This window comes from Bubalus bubalis, chromosome 19, assembly GCF_019923935.1.
Source record: "Bubalus bubalis isolate 160015118507 breed Murrah chromosome 19, NDDB_SH_1, whole genome shotgun sequence".
NCBI lineage: Eukaryota > Metazoa > Chordata > Mammalia > Artiodactyla > Bovidae > Bubalus > Bubalus bubalis.
In genome coordinates this window covers 36,514,657-36,535,444 of record NC_059175.1, presented here as the reverse complement: position 1 = coordinate 36,535,444, position 20,788 = coordinate 36,514,657, and the positions used below count along the sequence as shown (strand labels likewise).

Below are 20,788 nucleotides of genomic sequence, written 5' to 3'. Positions count from 1 at the left end.
TTAGCACATATGCACATGCTATACTCTTTACTTACAAGCAGTGATTTTTAGCCCAAGAGTATATCTGAATCTCCAGGAGGGTTTTTAAAATGGTAAGTGCACTACTTGAAAATTCTCACAGTCACTCATTCTTACATCTCTAGAGTGGTACATCCAAATCTCCTGGGTAGAGTGGGGAGAGACAAGGGGAATAAGAGAGGAGCATACTTTAAAAATTCTTCCTGTAGGGTTTGAAATAGGTCAGCCCTACCCAGTTGGCTATTACTGCCTTAGAAGTATGAGATTAATTCCATTTCAGTCAAAGACATTTTAGTGATAATTTTTCCTTTCCCCTTCCATCCTATACTAGCTATTGGGTAACATGTCATCAGCAGCACATGTCTGCTGTGGTCCATCATTTTCTTTCCTGGATGTATAGAATATGCCAGATGGACATTTCTCTGTTCAGCAAAGTCCCCAGGGTGTTGTGAGGTGCTCCTGCTAGCTCCAGAACCTGCCAGGCTAGCTAAACTGCTTAATACAGATTAATGTTTTCTTTTTGTTTGAGGATTGTGAGGATGGGTAACCTTTTTTTAAAAAGACTGAAAGCAAAAACGTTCTTCCAGTATAAGCAGGTCTCTAATCCAGCCAGTTGTGGATTAGTGCACCTGCCAAAAGTTGGATTTCAGAGGCAGGGTCACAGGAGAGAGAATGGGGATTTTTATTGAACTCTCCACTCACCTCACTTGCATCTGATACTAATTCCTTATTGGACTCCAGGGATTGAGGCAGGTCTCAGCTGTGGACACTGGGGAGCAAGAACAGCAAAGGTATTACTTATAAGAGTTCTGGCTTTCATTATGGACAGGAATTAGTTAGTAGCCTTATAGAAATATTTCAAAAGTGATTCTTTAAAGAATATTCATTATATTTTAAATGGCTTGGAAAAGCTGTACTCCCCAGCAAGGTGAAGAATGAGAGGCACAGATAGAGTTACCCTGCAGGGAACAGAATCACGTGGCTCACCCTCATTAATGTTAATGGATATTTTCACCCACACACAAGTGGGAGAAAGAATCTGTTGTGAACTGCACTATTTTCAGTCCTGATGGTTGTTAAATTAATATCTTCTTAAGAAGTCAAGTTTTGCACAAATACACCACAGGGAAACTACCATCTGCTCTGCAGACAGTCACTCTTTAGAGATTCTTCAGGGTTCCTCCTAGCCTACAGATGCTACATCAATCTGGAAAGTAACTTCTAGGAGGCTAGTTCATTATCCTGTACCTTTCTACTGTTCTCAGGCTCCCCAGTTAAACAGTAAAACATGTTATGTGCATCTGCTTCCTTCTTCCTTCCCTCCTGCCTCTTTCCTTTCTCTCTCCCTCCCTCCCTCCCTCCCCCACCTCCTCTCACCTGTCCTATTCTTAAAGTTATATACTAAGTTTAGCAAATTCTAAACATGGAACTGTTTCTTTTTTTTTTTGCAAAATTTATTTTCTGTCTTTTTTTTTTCTCATTCCTCTATCAGGTGATGATACATTAAAATTATGGGACATCCGACAGTTTAATAAGCCACTCTTTTCTGCCTCAGGTCTTCCCACAATGTTCCCAATGTAAGTAGCATATTTTTAATATTTGATAAGCACAGGAGAATTGTAAAGTAACTTCTTCATCTTCATGTTAATTTACAGTATATGTATATGTCTTAGATCATCTAGAAAAGGGACTAGAGAGTGATTGAAATAGGTTTTTTGAAAGATGCATTTTATTTTTCCTTTAATTTTGTACGTTCTTCAGAACATAAGATTTTATTTTTGAAGTTGAAATGATGTACGTTCATGTGTTTGTGTGTGTGAATATATACATTGTGTGCACACATAGGGTCTTGAGATAGTAAAAACATTTTCAAGGATTGTTCTTTTGATAGTGTATAAATGACAGAGTAGGCCTGTCTTTATTTTAAAATTTGAATCCTCATACCATTAAACGTTCAAAAAACTAAAATCATGGCATCTGGTCCCATCACTTCATGGCAAATAGATGGGGAAAAAGTGGAAACAGTGACAGATTTTATTTTCTTGGGCTCCAAAATCACTCCAGACAATGACTGCAGCCATGAAATTAAAAGTTGCTTGCTCCTTGGAAGAAAAACTGACAGACCTAGACAGCATATTAAAAAGCAGAGACATCACTTTGCTGACAAAGGTCCATCTAGTCAAAGCTGTGGTTTTTCCAGTAGTCATATATGGATGTAAGAGTTGGACCATAAAGAAGGCTGAGCACCAAAGAATTGATGCTTTTGAACTGTGGTGCTGGAGAAGACTCTTGAGAGTCCTTTGGACTGCAAGGAGATCAAGCCAGTCAATCCTAAAGGAAATCAACCCTGAATATTCATTAGAAAGACTGATGCTGAAGATGAAGCTCCAGTATTTTGGCCACCTGATGTGAAGAGCTGATTCATTGGAAAAGACCCTGATGCTGGGAAAGATTGAGGTCAAGAGGAGAAATGGGTGACAGAGGACAAGATGGTTGGATAGCATCACCGACTCGATGGACATGAGTCTGAGCAAACTCTGGGAAATGGTGAAGGACAGGGAAGCCTAGTGTGCTGCAGGCCATGGGATCTCAAACAACCAGACATGACTTAATGATTGAACAACAACAACCATAAAAGCAACTTTTCATAGTTACTGAACCTTTATATATTATTTCCTCAATATTTCTTATCATCATTCCAATCAGTAATTTGGTAACCTTCCCTTATTCAGACTGTCTTGCTCTGGGTGGGTGAACACTGTAATCTCCATTCTGCTAAGTTGATAACTGAAGCTTTAAAGATTTTTCTGCAAGCAGCTGAGGTTGGGATTTGATCTCTAAGTCCCACAGTTGGTACCTAAGCAAAATTTTCTATTTTGGTTGAAATAAATTTCACTTCTGTATTAAATGATGACCAGCAAGGAGAGCACAATGGTAATAGAAGCAGCAAATGGAGGAAGCTGTATAATATCAGAGCACTAACTCCAACATGGCCTGTGGCCCATGGTGTTTATCTGTTAAAACAAACAGATGGACAAACAAACGTGAATTTATAGCCAAGATGAATGTTTTGAGCCTAGTGCCTGCTACAAGTAATGCTAACTGCATAACGTCTTTGGCCCACGTCTTAGGGTATTCACAGTCAGATGGCTGGACCTGTCATCCTCAAGAGCCGTTGAATCACAGCCATCAGTTAGGTTCCAGCGGTGCAGGCTGCTCCTCATTGCTTGGTGCTTGACTTGACAAAACTCAAATTATCTGAGAGGTAGTGCTAATGAAAATAGTTCTCAAACTGGTCAAAATCATTACCACTTAGACATTAGTTGTGTATAGACAGGATCAATGTCAATATTGAGTTTTTTCCCACACTCTATTTACAGTAAAAGATATTATAATATTTAGAAATTAGAGCACAGATTCTGGAGTCAGACTAAATTCAAACCCCAGCTGCACCACCTTCTTTTGTGATCTCAGACAAGATTCATTTAACTTCTTTCCGCCTCAGTTTCCTCATCAGTAAAATGGGGATATTAATGTAAGTGCCTGACGTATTATCAACCCTGTATAAGAGTTGTCTCTTATTACAGTGATGTTGTTTATGTTTTATTTAACTCACTCATTGCTGCTGCTTTGTTGTGGGGTCATAAGCCTAACCTTATAAACTCCTGTTGTCTGTAGGACTGACTGCTGTTTCAGTCCAGATGATAAACTCATAGTCACTGGGACATCTGTTCAAAGAGGATGTGGCAGCGGCAAACTTGTTTTCTTCGAGCGCAGGACTTTCCAAAGGGTGTATGAAATAGACATCACAGATGCGGTATGTACTTTCTTTCCTCCCAGCCTTGGGAAGAAAGTGAAGCTTGCCTCTTAGCCATCTTTGGTTTTGGTTTTGAAACAGAACATAAGCTCTTGCCCTTCCAGTGCAGAGGTAGCTGCTTTTTTTTCTCCAATACAGGAATTATTAGTGAGCACATTGCAGAGTGGCTTACCTACACTTTCCCCCGTCCTGACCCAGTATTTCCTGTGGGCGCACACCATAGTCAGAATTTCAGCTGCGCCTGGGATGTTTACCCTCTCTACCAACCAATTTCAGGAGAGGAGAGGCAGATCGTCATGTAGCATACAGAAAGAAGCTTCCCACAGTGTGCGTGTTTATAAGGATTCAGGGATTATGGACAGAGTGAAAAGTTATACTCAGAATGTGATGAAGCGTATCATTATTTGAAATCTTTGTCAGAATTTTCCTTGTCAGAGTTGTCATTGAGGTAAGGTGCGGCTTCCACTAAGTTTAATTTCTGTTTAGTTATTGGAAGTTTAAAACATTTCAGATTTAACTACCAAATCCCCACCCCCTTAAGTTTTCTTTACATATGTATGTAAGTAGTAAAACACCACCATGTGGGCATGCAGGCATTCTTTCATTCATTGATATGTAGAGACTGGAGACGTATGTAATACAGTAATAGTGAAGATTCCCAGAAGAAAATCTGAGTTCCTTTAAAGTCTTTTAAAGTATGTATTATTATTTAGATGGGAAGGCAAATCATTGTTATTTTTTGAGTACGAAACAGGCTAATTAATGTCTGTGCAGATTTTCTTTGGCTCACTATCAGATCCTTTTCATAATATCCTATGTCTTAAGCATTGCTCTTCTATAGGTTTCTCCAGTTGTTTCAGCTCGTTGTAAACAGTTGAGACATACCATGTACTTACATGATTCAGGCCATCAGACCACTGTTTTTAAATCACCAGCTAAAAATTCCTGTCTCTAATAGTGTAGTATTAATATGGAGGCTTAAATTGTAGGCCCTAAATTTGAGTGAGTTAGAGACAGTGAACTGACAATGAGACTAATTCTAGATGAGTGCCTAAGTTTATTCTAATCTCATGACATAATTTGAAATATGCCAGCACAAATAATACTTTGTTGGGGTGCATCCTGAAGCCAACTGAAACACTGGACTCAAAGAAAAACACTCTTTTTAAAAAAATTTTTATTTATTTATTTTAATTGGAGGCTAATTACTTTACAGCATTGTAGTGGTTTTTGCCATGCATTGACATGAATCAGCCATGGGTGTACATGTGTCCCCCATCCTGAACCCCCTTCCCACTTCCCTCCCCATCTCATCCCTCAGGGTCGTCCCAGTGCACCGGCCCTGGGCACCTTGTCTCATGCATCGAACCTGGACTTAAATTAAGTCTTATTTTAATTAAGTCTTCAACTTTAACCTCAAAATATGAAATTATTATGATTATTAAGATGTTTATTTTTTAATGGCTCTCGATGACTATACCTCTCAATATTATTCATGGGGTTATATTTTTAAAATAAAATTTAAATTTAAATGTAAATAAAGTAAGGGATATAGAAGTATGATTGTACTTTTAAAGACATGTGGATTGGATGTCTTAAGTTTACAGATCATGCTGTTGGTTGTGTTGCTCTGAATTGCTTTTCTAGCTAGATCTTTTTCTCCATAGCACTTACCACCACTTTACCTATTACATATTTGTTTTTTGTCTGTCTGCTTCCACCAGGATGTAAGCCCATGAGGGCAGAAACTTTGTCTGTTTTGTTCACTGCAAACCCCAGTGCTTAGAACAGGCCTAGCTCATAGATGGCGCTTGTTTATCGAATGAATGAATGGTATACCTGGGAAGTGTGAGGAATGCATGTTGTAGACGCAGGTGTGTCTTTGAGGAGTAAGGCAGGAGAGAAATATCTGGAGATGGAGAGGTAAACTGACCTTGTATACCATGATAAGAAAGTGACTTTATCTTATGGCCTTTTTTTTTTGGCAAAGGAATAACAGAACCAGGTTTTAGAAGTTAATTTTTATTGAAGTGTGAAGGTGAGATTTCCAAGATATAGTATTTATTTATAGTAATATAGTAATTTAGGAGACTGGGTCAGTGTTCCCTATGATTTAAAAAAAAGGTTTTAGAAGAAAGACACTGAGTCTGTCAGTGGTATGTTGAATTTAAAGCACCTTTAGGATGTCTGGGTGGAGATGTTCAGTAGACACATGAGTAGATAACTTTGGTGCTTTCGAAGAAAAAAAGCACAGTTTGGGGGAGAAGTATTTATGGTTCACACTTGAAATGTTGGTTGCTGATTAGTTTGATCACAGAAAAGGGCATAAAGGTTAGAGGAGATGAGCCCTGGGAAACCAGAGCATTTCAGGGATGAGCAAGTGAAAAGAAACAAACTGAAGAGTGAGTTCATTAAGGAAATAGAATTTACCATATATTGAATTATCTTCAGAAAGTCAGATAACAGATTTTGAGATCCATTTTAATAGACGGATTGAAGAGAGAGCTTCAAATAGGGACAAAACCATACACATTAAAGTGGCCTTTTAAATTATTGATTTAGGATTTGTCTGGTTTTTTTTTTTTTTTTTTCTGGTTGTTAACATCAGACAGCATTGTTTTCTGTTTATATTGTTAAATGGTCTGCTAAAGGGACTTTAAACTGCCCCTTTGATCTTTTTTCTCAAGTTTTAAATCTTCTTGGAATGTAAGAAGGTAAACAAATTCATTCTTTGGGATGGATAAAGAGGCTGGACACTTTGCTAGAGGGGCCAAACCCCACCTCTTGTATTTAATTGTATTTTTGTCATTAAAAGCCAGGTATGGATACCATGATGTTGAGGGGGTGGAATGAATTGGGAAATTGAGATTGACATGTAACACTACCATGTATAAAATAGATAACTAATGACAACCTGCTATATAGCTCTGACTCTATTCAGTGCTCTGTGGTGACTGAAATTGGAAGGAAATCCAAAAAAGAGAGTATATGTATTCAGATAGCTGATATAGCTGATTCACTTTGCAGTACAGCAGAAACTAACATAACGTTGTAAAGCAACTATACTCCAATAAAAATTAATTTAATAAAATAAATAAAAACCTGGTTCTCAAATCCCTGTTGTAAGAAATGTCAATGTAACTATTAAGGAACAAAAACACCAGAACTGTCATTTCTTTGGAAATGCCACACACTGGTAAAATAAGGTACTTATTACTCTATTGAATTTTAATTTAGATAGAAGACAGCATCTCATATTCTTAACATCAGCATTTAGTTGTTTGCTTTTTTGACCTGGCACAGGCAGTGGTTGTGTTAGGTCTGTCCTGAAGCCATTTACTTCAATGAAGTATGATTTTCTCACAGTCTTTTTAAAAACTAAATAAATCCCTAGAGAGTTATATACTGGAATGCCAAGCTCACAATGTATATAGGGAACCAAACACTGTTTTCAGTTAGAGAATGTTAATCTGTATAATTAATTTGCTAATAACTAAAAACTGTCCTGTAATCTTCACAGTAAATATCTTTAAAAAATATAACAATTATATTTTCCATATTTATTTTTGAAACAAATTTTTAAAAAATGTTTTAGTTACACACTGCATTGTCATATTTTTTGAAAAATTTTCTTTCTCTGTTCAGTGTAGAGAATCTCAACACTCTTCAACTAGCAGAGGACAAATGTCTAATATTTACTAATTTTACTCTGTGCTGTTTGTAGACATTTTACAGTTCTGAAATTATTTTTAGATGTTTCCTTTGTAGTCTAATTTTGTTTCTTCAAGTTGAAAAAAATGCATATCCTCATTTATCATCTAATTCTTTGTAATTTGAATAATGTGCATAGCCTCTTTTCTAAGATAAATTCCAAAATATAATTTGATCTTAAGTTTATAAGCTTGCTTTTGTGTTTGTGTGAGAGGGAACCCTAGAGTTTTTATATATTGTGTAAACAGCATTCATTACTCCATTTTATGTGGGGGAAAAGCATTGGAGAAAAGGGATGGACAAAATGTAATTTGAGATGACCTATCATTTTTTTTTTTTTAAGTAATTATGTTTAGAAGAAACAGGAAATTTTAAATCTTTTCAAAGTTCCAAGTATTTCAGGAAATGCTTTGAAATACATTTTAAACTATTGTTAGCTTAGTGATTTTTCATCAAACTATACTTTGTTGCAGAGTAACTAATAGAATTTCCTTATAAACAAATCAAGGGACATGGTGTATGCAATTGTGCTAGCATATTCCCACTGACACTCTTTCACCCGAGCATAGTGAAATAAAGCTGGTTTGACCTGGCATTATTGAAATGGGGCCTCTTTTCCTCAGTTACTTTGGACAGTAATTTAAGAGATACTTACTTCCCTTAAGTAAGGAGGAAAAAAGAAATTTCCCACTTGATCCTGACTTTTCTTCTAGTTTGTTTGTTTGCTTAAGTCTTTTTTTGAGGAACCTCAATGTCTGTGAATGCTGACCGAGGAAAAGAAAGAGAAAAACTAAACCTTTGTTTTTAAAACATAGCTATAGCATCTAGCACAGCTGAGCTAGCCTTTGGCTGCTGAACAGAAGGGAAGGTTAGAGAAATTTGATTTGGCATTTTCAACTAGACTGCCTTAGGCATTTCAAAGTTGATTGAGAATCCTAGTACCTGTATAAGAAAGATTATAGTAAAGGTCTTTTAAGGAAGACAAAAATTCACTTGTGATTATTTAAAGAGTTGACTCATTGGAAAAGACCCTCATGCTGGGAGGGATTGGGGGCAGGAGGAGAAGGGGACGACAGAGGATGAGATGCCTGGATGGCATCACCGACTCGACGGACATGCGTTTAAATAAACTCCAGGAGTTGGTGATGGATAGAGAGGCCTGGCGTGCTGCGATTCATGGGGTGGCAAAGAGTCGGACATGACTGAGCGACTGAACTGAGCTGAACTGAACTGAAAGAATATTTGATTATCTTTAGGAACATTTTTTAATCATTGAAGAGACCAGATGGCAAAGAACAAGGATTATCATAGAGTTTTGTTTCTTTCTACCCTTGTTTGTTCTCTGGAATCTTTTCCTCGGAGGGATGAAATTTGGATTCTGCACACTTACTTACTTAATGCCTACCTATCTACAGGCTATTGTCTCCACCCCTTAATTATCATGGTTGCAAAATACATGATTATTGTTAAAAGTATGTTAATTATTAAGTAATAGTTTATATATTTACCAAAAGGTGGGAAAGTTTCTTATTTCAGACCTATTTATCTGACTTATAAAGATAGCCTACTGCATAAGAAGGTAAGGTCCATATTGTGTAAAAAAAAAGATTGCTTTAAGAAAACAAAAGTTTCCATAAAAATACCAACTGTGTTTCCTTCTTTAATTTAGGTGAAGTTCTGAAGAGAACTTGAGTTTACATTATTTTTCTTCACCTTGTAAGATCTGATTCTTGATGTATACATACATTCTTCCTATATACATTGCAATGAGGACTATATCAGATTAGCCTTTTCTATATATAATATTATTTATTTATTTTTGGCCGTGCTGGATCTTTGTTGCTGGCAAGTGGGGAGCGGCAGCTCCTCTCTAGTTGCGGTGGGTGCGTGGACTTCTCATTGCAGTGGCTTCCCCTGTTGCAGAGCACAGGCTCTAGGGCACCAGCTTCAGTACCTGCAGCTCCCTGACGTTAGAGCACAGGCTCAGTAGATACGGCACGTGGGCTTAGTTGCTCCGTGACATGTGGGATCTTTCCATATCAGGGATCGAACCCTTATCTCATGCATTGACAGGCAGATTCTTCACCATTGAGCCACCAGGGAAACCTCAGATTAGCTTTATTTTGAGTTTTTCTGGTTATAAAAGTAGTATAATAATATAGAAGGGATCACTGAGAAGGTATCATATCTTATCATATTACCCATAGACTATACCAAATATGACATTTACATTAATACATTTTGATGTCCAAAAAATTGCTATATGTGCTAATATATGACATGTAACATATAAAATGAAAGGATTACCACTTCCATTTCATATAAAAGTTTTTGTGTTCTTATTAGAAGAGAATATTGTTTTCTTAAATCCAAAGAGATTGAAGAGAGAGAAATGGATGTAATGGGGCCATGAAGTAATAGGCCCTTCATGAATCTAGTTGTTTATCTTATTAAGTGTAAGGGACACGCTGACTCTTCACACTGCAGTTACCCCATGTTTTTTGTACACGTGAAAGAGAGCAGAAAGGCCATTCAAATGAATGAATATTCCAGGGAGTCCTCAGAATTGGCTTTGGAATGTGTCTTTGTTCTCATATTTGAATACAGATATAGCTAGTCTGGGAATTTACTCCAAATTTAATGAATTAATGAAGCTGTACCTGTGAACGCTTGTCTCTGAGAGCTGAAGAACTCCTCTGTTCTTCCGATTTGTACTGGGAATAGACTAATGATCTGTCTTATTAGTCCCAGCTCGGGCCAAATCGCACCTCTTTAAATGTTTTCTAGAAATAGACAAGTCAAGCGGTCTCTTTGCCCAATCAGGAACTTAAGGAAAATAGTACACAGAGGGAACTTGAGCTATAGGCAGTGCAAATGCCAACTGAAAATGAAAGACTATATTTGGCATTTATCTGCTTTCTAAAATACAGTAAAACCTTTTTTAATGTGAAGCACAAGGGAATGGAAAAAAATGGGCTCTGAGTTAAACTAGCTTTCCATTATCTGATTTTTATTAAAGAGCAATCAGGCAGCTTGGTTGGCTAGGAAATAGCAGTTGCTTTGAATTATGTATTATTTTGAATAAAACAATTTCAGCTTAATGAAATTCACTTTCTTGGGAAGATTAAACAATGTAAATTCTAGATGAATCCTGATCAGTATGTTTGTATTTAGTAAAATGTGTCTCTTCTGCCATTGCCAAATGATACGACAGTATACTCAACCTAGGTTTACTGAGCATTTGCTCACTGGGAACAAAAAAGGGTGTGTGTGCACTGTGTATTCCCCGGCCTTCTGAGGTGTATTAATATTTGTAGGGAGCCCGGGAGTAAACAGAGGATGATGGAGTCTCAGTGTCAGCTTGCCAGCACAGCAATTGCATGGCTCTTTTTCCAGTACTGCCATTTTCCTGGGTCCTAAGCTAACTTCCAGCCTGGTAACTAGGATAATGCTTTACTGTAAAGCACAGTGATCAGTCAGTGCCACTTTCTGTAAAAATATTTTCTTTAATTAGCGATGAAAAGAGATGCCATTGGGTTAGAAGGGAAAAACAATATTGCGATTTTACTTCTTTTGTGATTTGACTTACTAAACCCTTTCTTGAAATTTCCTGAAGGAGGCAGCATACAAACCAGAGTTCAATTTAAACAGTGACTGAAACTCAGCTGGAATCTCCTGCTAAGTTAACTCACAGTGTACAGGACACCGTGCTGTCTGTAAGGTGTGATTAAATTACCTCTCATTGCACCTAACAGTATTATGCTATGGATGTTCCAGCACAGCAGTTCTCAGGATTTAAAGAGTGCAGTTGAGTGTTCATCTGTAGGCATATGAGAGTAGAAAGGAAAGAAATCACCAATTTCATGGTGGTTTAACTGTTAATGTCTACCTTAGCGGAGGTGGTGGTTTAGTCGCTCAGTCATGTCTGCTTATTTGCGACGGACTGTAGCCCACCAGGCTCTCTGTCCTTGAAATTTTCCAGGCAAGAATACTGGAGTGGGTTGCCATTTTCTACTCCAGGGGAACTTCCCGACCCAGGGACTGAACCTGAGTCTCCTGCATTGCAGGTGGATTCTTTACTTGCTGAGCCACTAGGGAAGCCCAATATCTACCTTATCAAATCTTAAAATGTTTTACATAAGGAAAATGAAAGGAACAAGTTTAGTAGTACTGATTATTATTTTTAAAGTGATTTTTGGCCCCTATAGGGTCCTGTAGTCACAGCAGTACAATCAGGATACAGAACAGTTCCGTCTCCCCAAACACTCCTTTGTGCCATCCCTCTGCAGGCACACTCTCACCCTCTCCCACTCTCAGCTCCTTATCCCTGGTATTCATTGGTCTGTTCTTTATCCCTTTAGTGTTGACTTTTCAAGAATGTCATGTACATGGACTCATAGTGTGTGTAACCTTTTTAGATCAACTTCTTTCAGCTGCATCCTTTGAGATTCACCTAGGTCAGTTGTGCGTATCACTGATGTGTTAACATTTTATTGCTGAGTGGTATTCCACTGTATGAATATAGCACAGTTTGTTTATCTATTAAAGGACATTTGGTTATTTTTAATTTGGGGAGATTTTGGATAGAGCTCTTGTAAGCATTCATTTGTGGGCTTCCCTGGTGGCTCAGCCCTAAAACATCTGCCTGTAATGCAGCAGACACCGGTTAGATCCCTAAGTCAGGAAGATCCCCTGGAGAAGGAAATGACAACCCACTCCAGTATTCTTGCCTGGGAAATCCCATGGACAGAGAAACCTGGAAGGCTACAGCCCGTGGGGTTGCAGAAGAGTTGGACATGACTTAGCAACTAAACCACGACAATAACAGTCATTCATGTGTGAACATGATTTTTCATTTCTCCAGGGCAAATACCTAATAGGCTTGCTGGGTCATATGATGAATGTATATTTATTTTTATAAGAAACTTCCAAGCCGTCTTCAGATAAGCAATATTATTTTGGATTCCCACCAATAGTATATGTGTTTTTTACTTGCTCTGCATCCTCACCAACATTGTATTGTAACATTTTTATCTTATACATTCAAACAGGTATTTGAAATGCTTTCTCATCATAGTTATAATTTGTGTTTTCCTAATGACCAGTGAGGGCTTCCCTGGTAGCTCAGCTGGTAAAGAATCTGCCTGCAATGCAGGAGACCCTGGTTCAATTCCTGGGTCAGGAAGATCCCCTGGAGAAAGGATAGGCTACCCACTCCAGCATTCATGGACTGGTGGCTCAGTCAGTAAAGAAACGTGGGAGACTTGAATATCTTCATGTGTTCGTTTTCTATGATTATGTCATCCTGGGTGAAGTGCCTGTTCAAGTCTTTTGCCCAGTTTTAAATCAGGTTTGTTTCTTATTTTTAATTTTGAGAGTCTTTTATATATTCTAGATACCAAGTTCTTGGGATATTTTCTCCTGGTCTATTGCTTGTTTTGTCTTAATAGTGTCCCTCAAAGGAAACTAATTTTGATAAAGTCTAAGTTATAAGTTTTTCTTCTTTTGTAGAATGTAGTTTTGCTGTCATAGCTAGGAACTCCTTGACTGACCCCAGCTCATGCAGATTTTCCTCTGTGTTTTCTTGTAAAAGTTTTATGGTTTACTGTGGTTCTTTTTGGGTGTGTGGTTTATTTTGAGTTAATTTTCGTGTTACAGAATGTGCTATAGGTTGAGGCAGGGCCAGGACTAGAGTCAGACCAAGCACAAAATAGAAGAAGATATCAAAAAACTCAGTAATCAAAACAAATTAGCATTTTAATGTAACATTATAAAAAATAAAATTAATGCAAAAAAATCATAATGAGTAAAATTCCAATATTCTAAGTAAAAATGGGAACAGTAACAGTGCTGTGTCAAGCCATATTGAGTGAAACAAAAGGAAAAGTCAGTTGAACTGAGGCTGTCTTAATTTAAAATTTTGATATTTTGTTCATCACAGTTTTTAGGGGGCCAGGAGGTGGGGTGAAGTACCAGAGTTGGGGGAGACAGTAAACTTGATGCTGCTTCAGGGGTAGTTTGAGTTCTGGACTAATTTCCCAGTCCACCTACTCCTACTTACTTTTCAAAATCCTCAGATCTGGGTTTCATAACTGCATTCAGAGAGAGAGACTGAGTGGAATGTGATCCCTCTATTTCACCCAGCACCCAGACATTTTTTTTTTATTAAACAATCATGGAAAGCACTGTATGAAATACAGTGTTTAAATAGTGTTTAAATAATTAAATAGTACAAATTACAGCAGATGTGCCTAGGAGGAATTGTCTAAGATCACTGCACATTTGCACGGACATTCATATTATAGGAAGTAAATTAATCTCTTTGGTCCTAGTGCAAGTCCCCTCTCCTATGCTGGTGATAAGTTCCCTTCATGTAACTGCCACAGGCAAAGCTGCTGGCTTTTGCTTCATTAGCTGGGGCATCAGGCATGTTGTGACTTTGCTTTGTGCTTAGTTATTCAGTTGTGTCCAACTCTTTGTGACCCCCTGTACTGTAGCCTGCCAGGCTCTTCTGTCCATGGGGATTCTCCAGGCAAGAATACTGGAGTGGGTTGCCATGCCTTCCTCCAGGAGAGCTTCCCAATCCAGGGATCAAACCAGGTCTCCCACATTGCAGGTAGATTCTTTACCATCTGAGCCACCAGGGAAGCCCATGAATACTGGAGTGGGTGGCCTATCCCCTCTCCAGGGGATCTTCCTGACCCAGGAATCAAACCAGGGTCTCCTGCATTGCAGGCAGATTCTTTTCGCTTAGTGTCTCAATATTGTTGTCCAGAGCCCATCTTCTTGCCTACCTGAGGACTACGACTCAGCTCTCTTATATGAAAATTAGACTTTTAACAGAAGATTTTACAACCTCCCTAAAGAGTTCATTTCTGTTTATAAAAACTCTTATTACCATCAGCTCTTTTTTTCCCCTTTACTTTTAGCCTACATTCTCATGCTTAGAGCCCACATCCTTTACTCTGGTCCTCAAGGAATTGGAGAACAGCTGGTCAACATCTTGTGTTTCCTTGAAGATTATAAAGTTACTGTTTTGTCTTTTCTTGTCTAAGTGAACCAAACTCAGTTGATATTGTTATTTTAACATTTTCTTGTGGGTTGTATTTTCTCAGCACTTCTGTTTTACCTTTGATAAGCTTTTCTCAACCATTTCTAGATTCTCCAGTGAGCAAATTGGAGTACGGGGGCTCCTCGGTGCCATGTGAGTGGGCAGAACATTATATTCCAAAGGGTTAGAACAGTGGCACATAGTAGGTGTTTGGTGAACATGTATTTGTTAATTTTGCTTTACCTTTTATTATATTTTATTTTAGTATATTCTTAGTGGGACTTACTATCATAGCCTATTCCATGCCAGCTTCTCTTCCTTTTGTTTTTTGTTAATAGTTTTTTCTAATTAATCTGAAATTTTAGAACATAAATATGTTTTCTTTTAGATTCAATGAAAGAAGTACAGATTTTGTCTGCTTCTTTAAAACTTGAGATGATCCTTTTTCAGACTTACTAAAAATAGCTATGTTTTGAGTTCAGTAGAGGAAGCAGATTTACTGTGGATGCTTAAAATACTGGTAATCTAAAACTCTAATGAATATAATTTGCTTTAGTTGTTATACTGTTAATGAGTATGATCTGTTTCCTGGGTCTATTTTGTAGAACACACTCTGCTTTGAAGTAAAAAATTATTTGTTGGAATTTGTCACTGTATTTTATCAAAAGTCCAGTCATTATTCTTCCTTAGAAGAGAAGACAAATTCTGATATGCTTATCACCTCATTTCTGTTCTTATTTCCAGTCTCTTTTCAAAGAACAGTTTATAAATTTAACCAATAGACTCTTAGTTCAGGAGCAGTTATTTAGATTTTCTATTCAACATTCTCTTCTTTGAAATAATGTTTACTGTAGGAATCCTGTTTCAAAGCCTATAGTGAGTTGTCTTTTCCTATAGTTATCTATTTGACAATGATCTCATTTCAGTTCAGTTCAGTCGCTCAGTCATGTCCGACTCTTTGTGACCCCGTAGACTACAGCATGCCAGGCTTCCCTGTCCATCACCAACTCCTGGAGCTTGCTCAAACTCTAGTCTAGAGTCGGTGATGCCATCCAACCATCTCATCCTCTGTCATCCCCTTCTCCTCCTGCCTTTCATCTTTCCCAGCATCAGGGTCTTTTCTAAGGAGTCAGTTCTTCGCATCAGGTGGCCAAAGTATTGGAGCTTCAACTTCAGCATCAGTCCTTCCAATGAATATTCAGGACTGATTTCCTTTAAGATTTTTGGGTCTGATCTCATGAAGAGCTTATCAGATCCTCCTTCAGGCTTCATAAATCACTGAAGAATGAGGAGTCAAAGAAGGTCTTGTTCAGTTTAATAGTTTCTTCATTTTCTAGTGTCATTTAACTCTGCAACATGCTGTATTAAAAGGCATCTTCTACTTACTTGGTGTCAGTAGTCTCAAGGAAATGTTTGTGTACTGTTTTACTTCTATTTATAGTCCTTCAAAACAAGAGAAGTATTTGGTGTTTCCCTTTTGATTAATTAGAAACTTTTTCTTTTTCTTCTCTACACAAGAGTTTGGTGTTTTATATAATTGGAATTTAAGCAGATCTATATACGTCCTTGTATAGATGGGATTGCCATAAATGACAAACCCGGATGAAGACTCACCTAACAGATAACACAACTCTGAAGGAGAAACATACTGAACTCCATAAAATGTCAAAAAAAGAGAGAGGTTGATTTTGTAGATAGGTCAATTTTGTCAATGTTCAAAATGACACACTATTCTTTATAAAATGTATAAACATATAATCCAGTAACGACAGTGCTCTGTTGTCCAACTCCAGCACCACACCACACCCCACTGAGAGAAGACCAAGGAAGGCACTTTGTGTCTTGTAGGATTTTCTATGGCAGACTTCCCTCTCCCAACCAGAATTTGATGAGTGCTCTTTGGTAACAAGTTTTCCAGCTGTTCTATCAGAATTCTGGCCAGACTTTCACAATTTATATTAGTGTGGGAAACAAAGAGTTCTATAATTAACTCAGAGTCCCAGGATAGTGTTTTCCCCTTTTCTGGAGTGCTAGATCATCTTGTATGAGGAGGGGTTTTGAGATACGCCCCCCCATCCCCCACCAAAGGGCTCAATAAAAGAGTATAATGTGTAACACTTATTTACCTATACTATATTAAAACAAATAGTGCTTTACATATCCTGTATAGTTAGTTCATCTCTGAAGACTCAGGTTCTCCTACAGTTTTTTGGTTTTACATGCTTGATGATTTCTAAGATCTGATCATATATATCTTCTGTCTAGTAGTTAGGGACTTAAAGCTTTATCCATTTGTGTTTTGTTTATTTACATAAAGAAAAAATGTATCCTTATTATCTTTATGCCCATCTCAAACTATTGACACATGAAGAAGGGTAGAGTGGTCTGGGTCTGTGTAGATTAGATCTAGAGAGATGGCCTTAGGCAGTGCTTCCCAAGCTTTTTCACAGCCTGGTGCTCGTAACAGAGGATACTGTGTGATATTACAGACAGACCCACTCTTTGCTGGCACTGACTTGCCTGAAGCTGTAGTGCCCTAGGCCCCTCACAACCCCCCAGGACTCCATATCTTGGCACACTTGATCCATCCTGTGCCCACCAGTAGGGAGTTCTTTGAGAATTTTGGGAACGCGCCTGCAGTAAGTGCTGCTTCTAGGTGGGCATTTGCCCTGACCCACCGCTGGTGTCACTCACCCTGGGGACTCTAACTTCCCTCCACCTATTTGTTTCCTGCTCCCAGACTGTCATTAATCAAAATAATTATCAGCTTTCTTCAGTCATTATTTGTGCTTTTTTTTTTCCTGCCTTTGTAAGTTCTTCTCAAATAGCAGCCTGGAGCAAACTGACATTTAGTATTTTGGATTAGATGAAGAAGATTGTATTTAATTTTCTTACCCAAGAGACCTTCCATTTTCTCCGAGAACTTTTTCTCGTGATGAAATTCTTTAGGCGAATTTATTATCAGCTACAGATGTGATTCATTTTGTGCCAAGGACAATTACCAGGTTCCAGATTTTTACTGCTTTAACAGTTACCTTAATTTTAGAGCAGAGTCTGTAAATACACTGACATTAATAAATGCATTTTCCATGAGTTTGATAGGACTTAATTTGATAATTAGATGCCAGTTTTCAAAAAGTTTTCACCAGGGCTTCCCTGGTGGCTCAGATGGTAAAGAATCTCCCTGCAATGCAGGCAACCCAGGTTTGATCCCTGGGAAGATCCCCTGAAGAAGGAAATGGAAACCTACTCCAGTATTCTTGCCTAGAGAAGTCCATGGACAGAGGACGCTGGCTGCAGTCCATGGGGTCACAAAGAGTCAGACACAACTGAGCTACTGACATTTTCACTTTCTTTTCAAAAAGCGTAATCTGTGCATCTGTTCCAGATATTTATGGGAGGTATAGAGCAACGCTTTTCCTTGTTTGCTTGTTTTCAACAACCCCTACATTTATAAAAGTGCCACAACATTTTCTCTTTTCACCATTGGGCTTCTGTCTGGTTTATCAGAGAGAGAATTGTTTGGGGCAGGGAAGAAGGGAGATTAAGAAGATTTCAGCAAAGAGTGACAATTTCTACCTGTCTGGCCCTCTGATGGAACTTCCTTAGGGTTGGAGGAATGTGGAGGGGAAAAAATGGATAGGTACATGCTCACTTAGAAGAGCAGAGAAAACGTCTTTAATCATTTTTGTTCGAGGGGTGTCTCCGTGAAGATCAGGTGGGTGTTGAGGAGTCTTTATTGTAGACAAAGGTTTACTCAGCAGGTTTGCTTCCTGAACTTGAAAGGAGTGAAACTAAGCCCGATGGCCCAAGCATACTGCAAACTAATCCAAGTTTGGGAAAAGCAAGGCTTTTGGAGGACAAGACAAATAACCTGGAAAAGTTTAAAGCATTCCTGCATGACTCTTCTACCTACCTGGTTCAGTATTTTAATGTGGAAAGCAATTTTTCTTTCTCTGTGAAATAAAGCTTGGGTTTGTGCAAATCCAAAGAAAATGTTTTCACCAGGACCTTTCCATTTTCATCTGCCTTCCTTTTCTTCATTGTGGACTCACATCTCCATCTGTGTTCTTAAACTTGGGCCTCAGCATATACATGGCCTTTCAGATGTATTGGGCAGTCCTGAGGGTGTGCACGGCCATGAGACTGTCTCTACACACATGTGCAAAACTGTGTGACAGTCTCCTTCACAGAAATGTGTGAGGCTCTTACCTTTGAAAATTTTGGAAAATACTTCTCCCAAGGAATCTCTGAGTTAGCTTATCCATTCTTGTACTACATGACAAAAACCAAACATGAAAAAAACAGATGGAGTTTCTTTTACAGTGTGGGTCAGCAGCTGGGAAGGATCAGGAAAGGGTGTTTCATCATAATCATGTTTAAGATATAAAATTAGGAAGGGTGCTGGGCTTCTTTTAGCGTGTGAAGTCAAATGAGGGCGGTGTTTGGATATGTGCATTACTGACGCCTAAGATGTTCTACAGGCATCGATTTCTTTTATGGTAACATTTGTGAACTGGGCAGTAGCAGGCTTTTTCTTTTATGATTTTAGTGTTATCATCTGCTTTTTAGTATAAACTTGCTAGGACTTCTTCTGGGTTAGGTAGGTTTGGAGATGATTTAAAATCTGCAGTGACTGTTCCTTCCCAGCTTCTAAAACAGAGCTTTGCATAATTAGGAGGTATAAAGGAATGACCATGGGAGTCGGGAAAACCTCCCTGAGCATCCCAGCTCCTCTGTGTACAAGTTTTCTGTGACCTTGAGAATGTTACCCCGCCTCTTGCAAGCCTCAATTTCTTCTTCTTGTGAAATCGAGGTGAGATCATTAGTTTTGTAGTGTTGTGAGGAGTCAGCTACTTTTATAACATAAAGTTACAGATAACCCGATAGTTCCTTTCCTCCCATGTCCTAAAATACAAATTCATTTCTCTCATTGATTTCTTCCTCTTCTCCTTATTTGCTTCCATCGCATCAAGTAAACCAAAAAACCACAGCAATAAATTATTTGGGGTTTTTATGGCTTTCTTACTTTTGCAGAGGGGTAATTCCAAAGTTCCTGTTTTGGAATCTTGACACTGCTTTTTGTACACAGAGTGTTTTCTTCTTCTCTGCCCCACCCCCCTCTCTTTTTTTGGGTCTCTGCAGAAAAGAAAGCTCTCTGTGTTGAGCACTTTAAAGTCTGGTTACTGCCTTGTCATCTTGCTTATGGTCTCTAGCACCAGTTAACTGTCTCTCTCTGGCTGCTGCTAGAGCTGAGTACTTTGGGGGCAGACTGTGGTTCCTCTGCACCGCCAAATTATCTAAAATGACAGTAGCTTTTGGTTCAAAAAGCTAAACTTAATTTTATGGTGACATGGAGTTCAGTTTAAGCAGCTCGGGGAAGCCAGTGGTGGTTCCACAATGCTTTAGTAAGATGAAGTGGATCAGTGTAAGAATAAAATCCTTTATCAATTTAATAAAGCAAATCATTATATTTGAAATATGCAGACTAACTTCAGAATCTAGTTCTTGGCAGTGCAGTGCTTTCTCTTTGCTCCATGTAGATCTCCTGTCATGATTGTTCCCTCTGGTCCTTTAATTCAGATGTGTTCTCTGCCCTCCCTTCGCTGTCTCACTCAGTAAATCTGTCCGTCTGAATGTGGCAAGCCCCCAGCCGCAGAAGTACCTCTTCAAGAACAGAGGATGGAGGCTGACTTTGTGGATGGTGGATGAAGTGAATGCACTCTTTTTAAGTAGCTGTAGCTCATTTGTCTTGTGATAGCTCCTTGGGCTTCTAGCAGGCACGTGTCCCATTGTTGTTACGTAAAACCCAGTATGTGTGTGTTTGACAAGTTAGCAGCGGGGAGCTCTGCTTGCTCCCCAGCCTCGCTGCTGCTGCCGCCGTCTCAGCGATTGTTTGGTTTGGCAGATGGCCAGCTCTCTGCTATAAGATGCATTTCCTTGACAGGACAAAGTGTGGAGCCGCATTAGCTGCAAAGTTTATGAAGGTTAGCTAAACACACACAATAAATATTAATAAACAAAAAAAAAAGCCCACCCACCTTTGACTTTGAATTCTGTTTCTTCATTCCATGTTTTGGAATCCGGGTAGTATTTGATTAATAACCAGTCTTAGGGTAATTGGGCCTTAAGTATCTTTTGCCTAACTCAGACTGCTCCCAGCGCCCTCATTGGATGCTTGGTGACTCACC

General features: G+C 38.6%; 1 protein-coding gene across 1 annotated transcript in view; it reads left to right on the top strand.

Moving 5' to 3' along the window:
• The window catches only part of WDR70 (WD repeat domain 70), a 277,449-nt gene that overhangs the window by 229,854 nt on the left and 26,807 nt on the right, over positions 1-20,788 (top strand). Inside the window, exons 12-13 of the mRNA XM_025270591.3 lie at positions 1,511-1,595; positions 3,697-3,835. Of these exons, the coding sequence (XP_025126376.1) occupies positions 1,511-1,595; positions 3,697-3,835 (224 nt within the window). The remainder of the gene's footprint in view (positions 1-1,510; positions 1,596-3,696; positions 3,836-20,788) is intronic.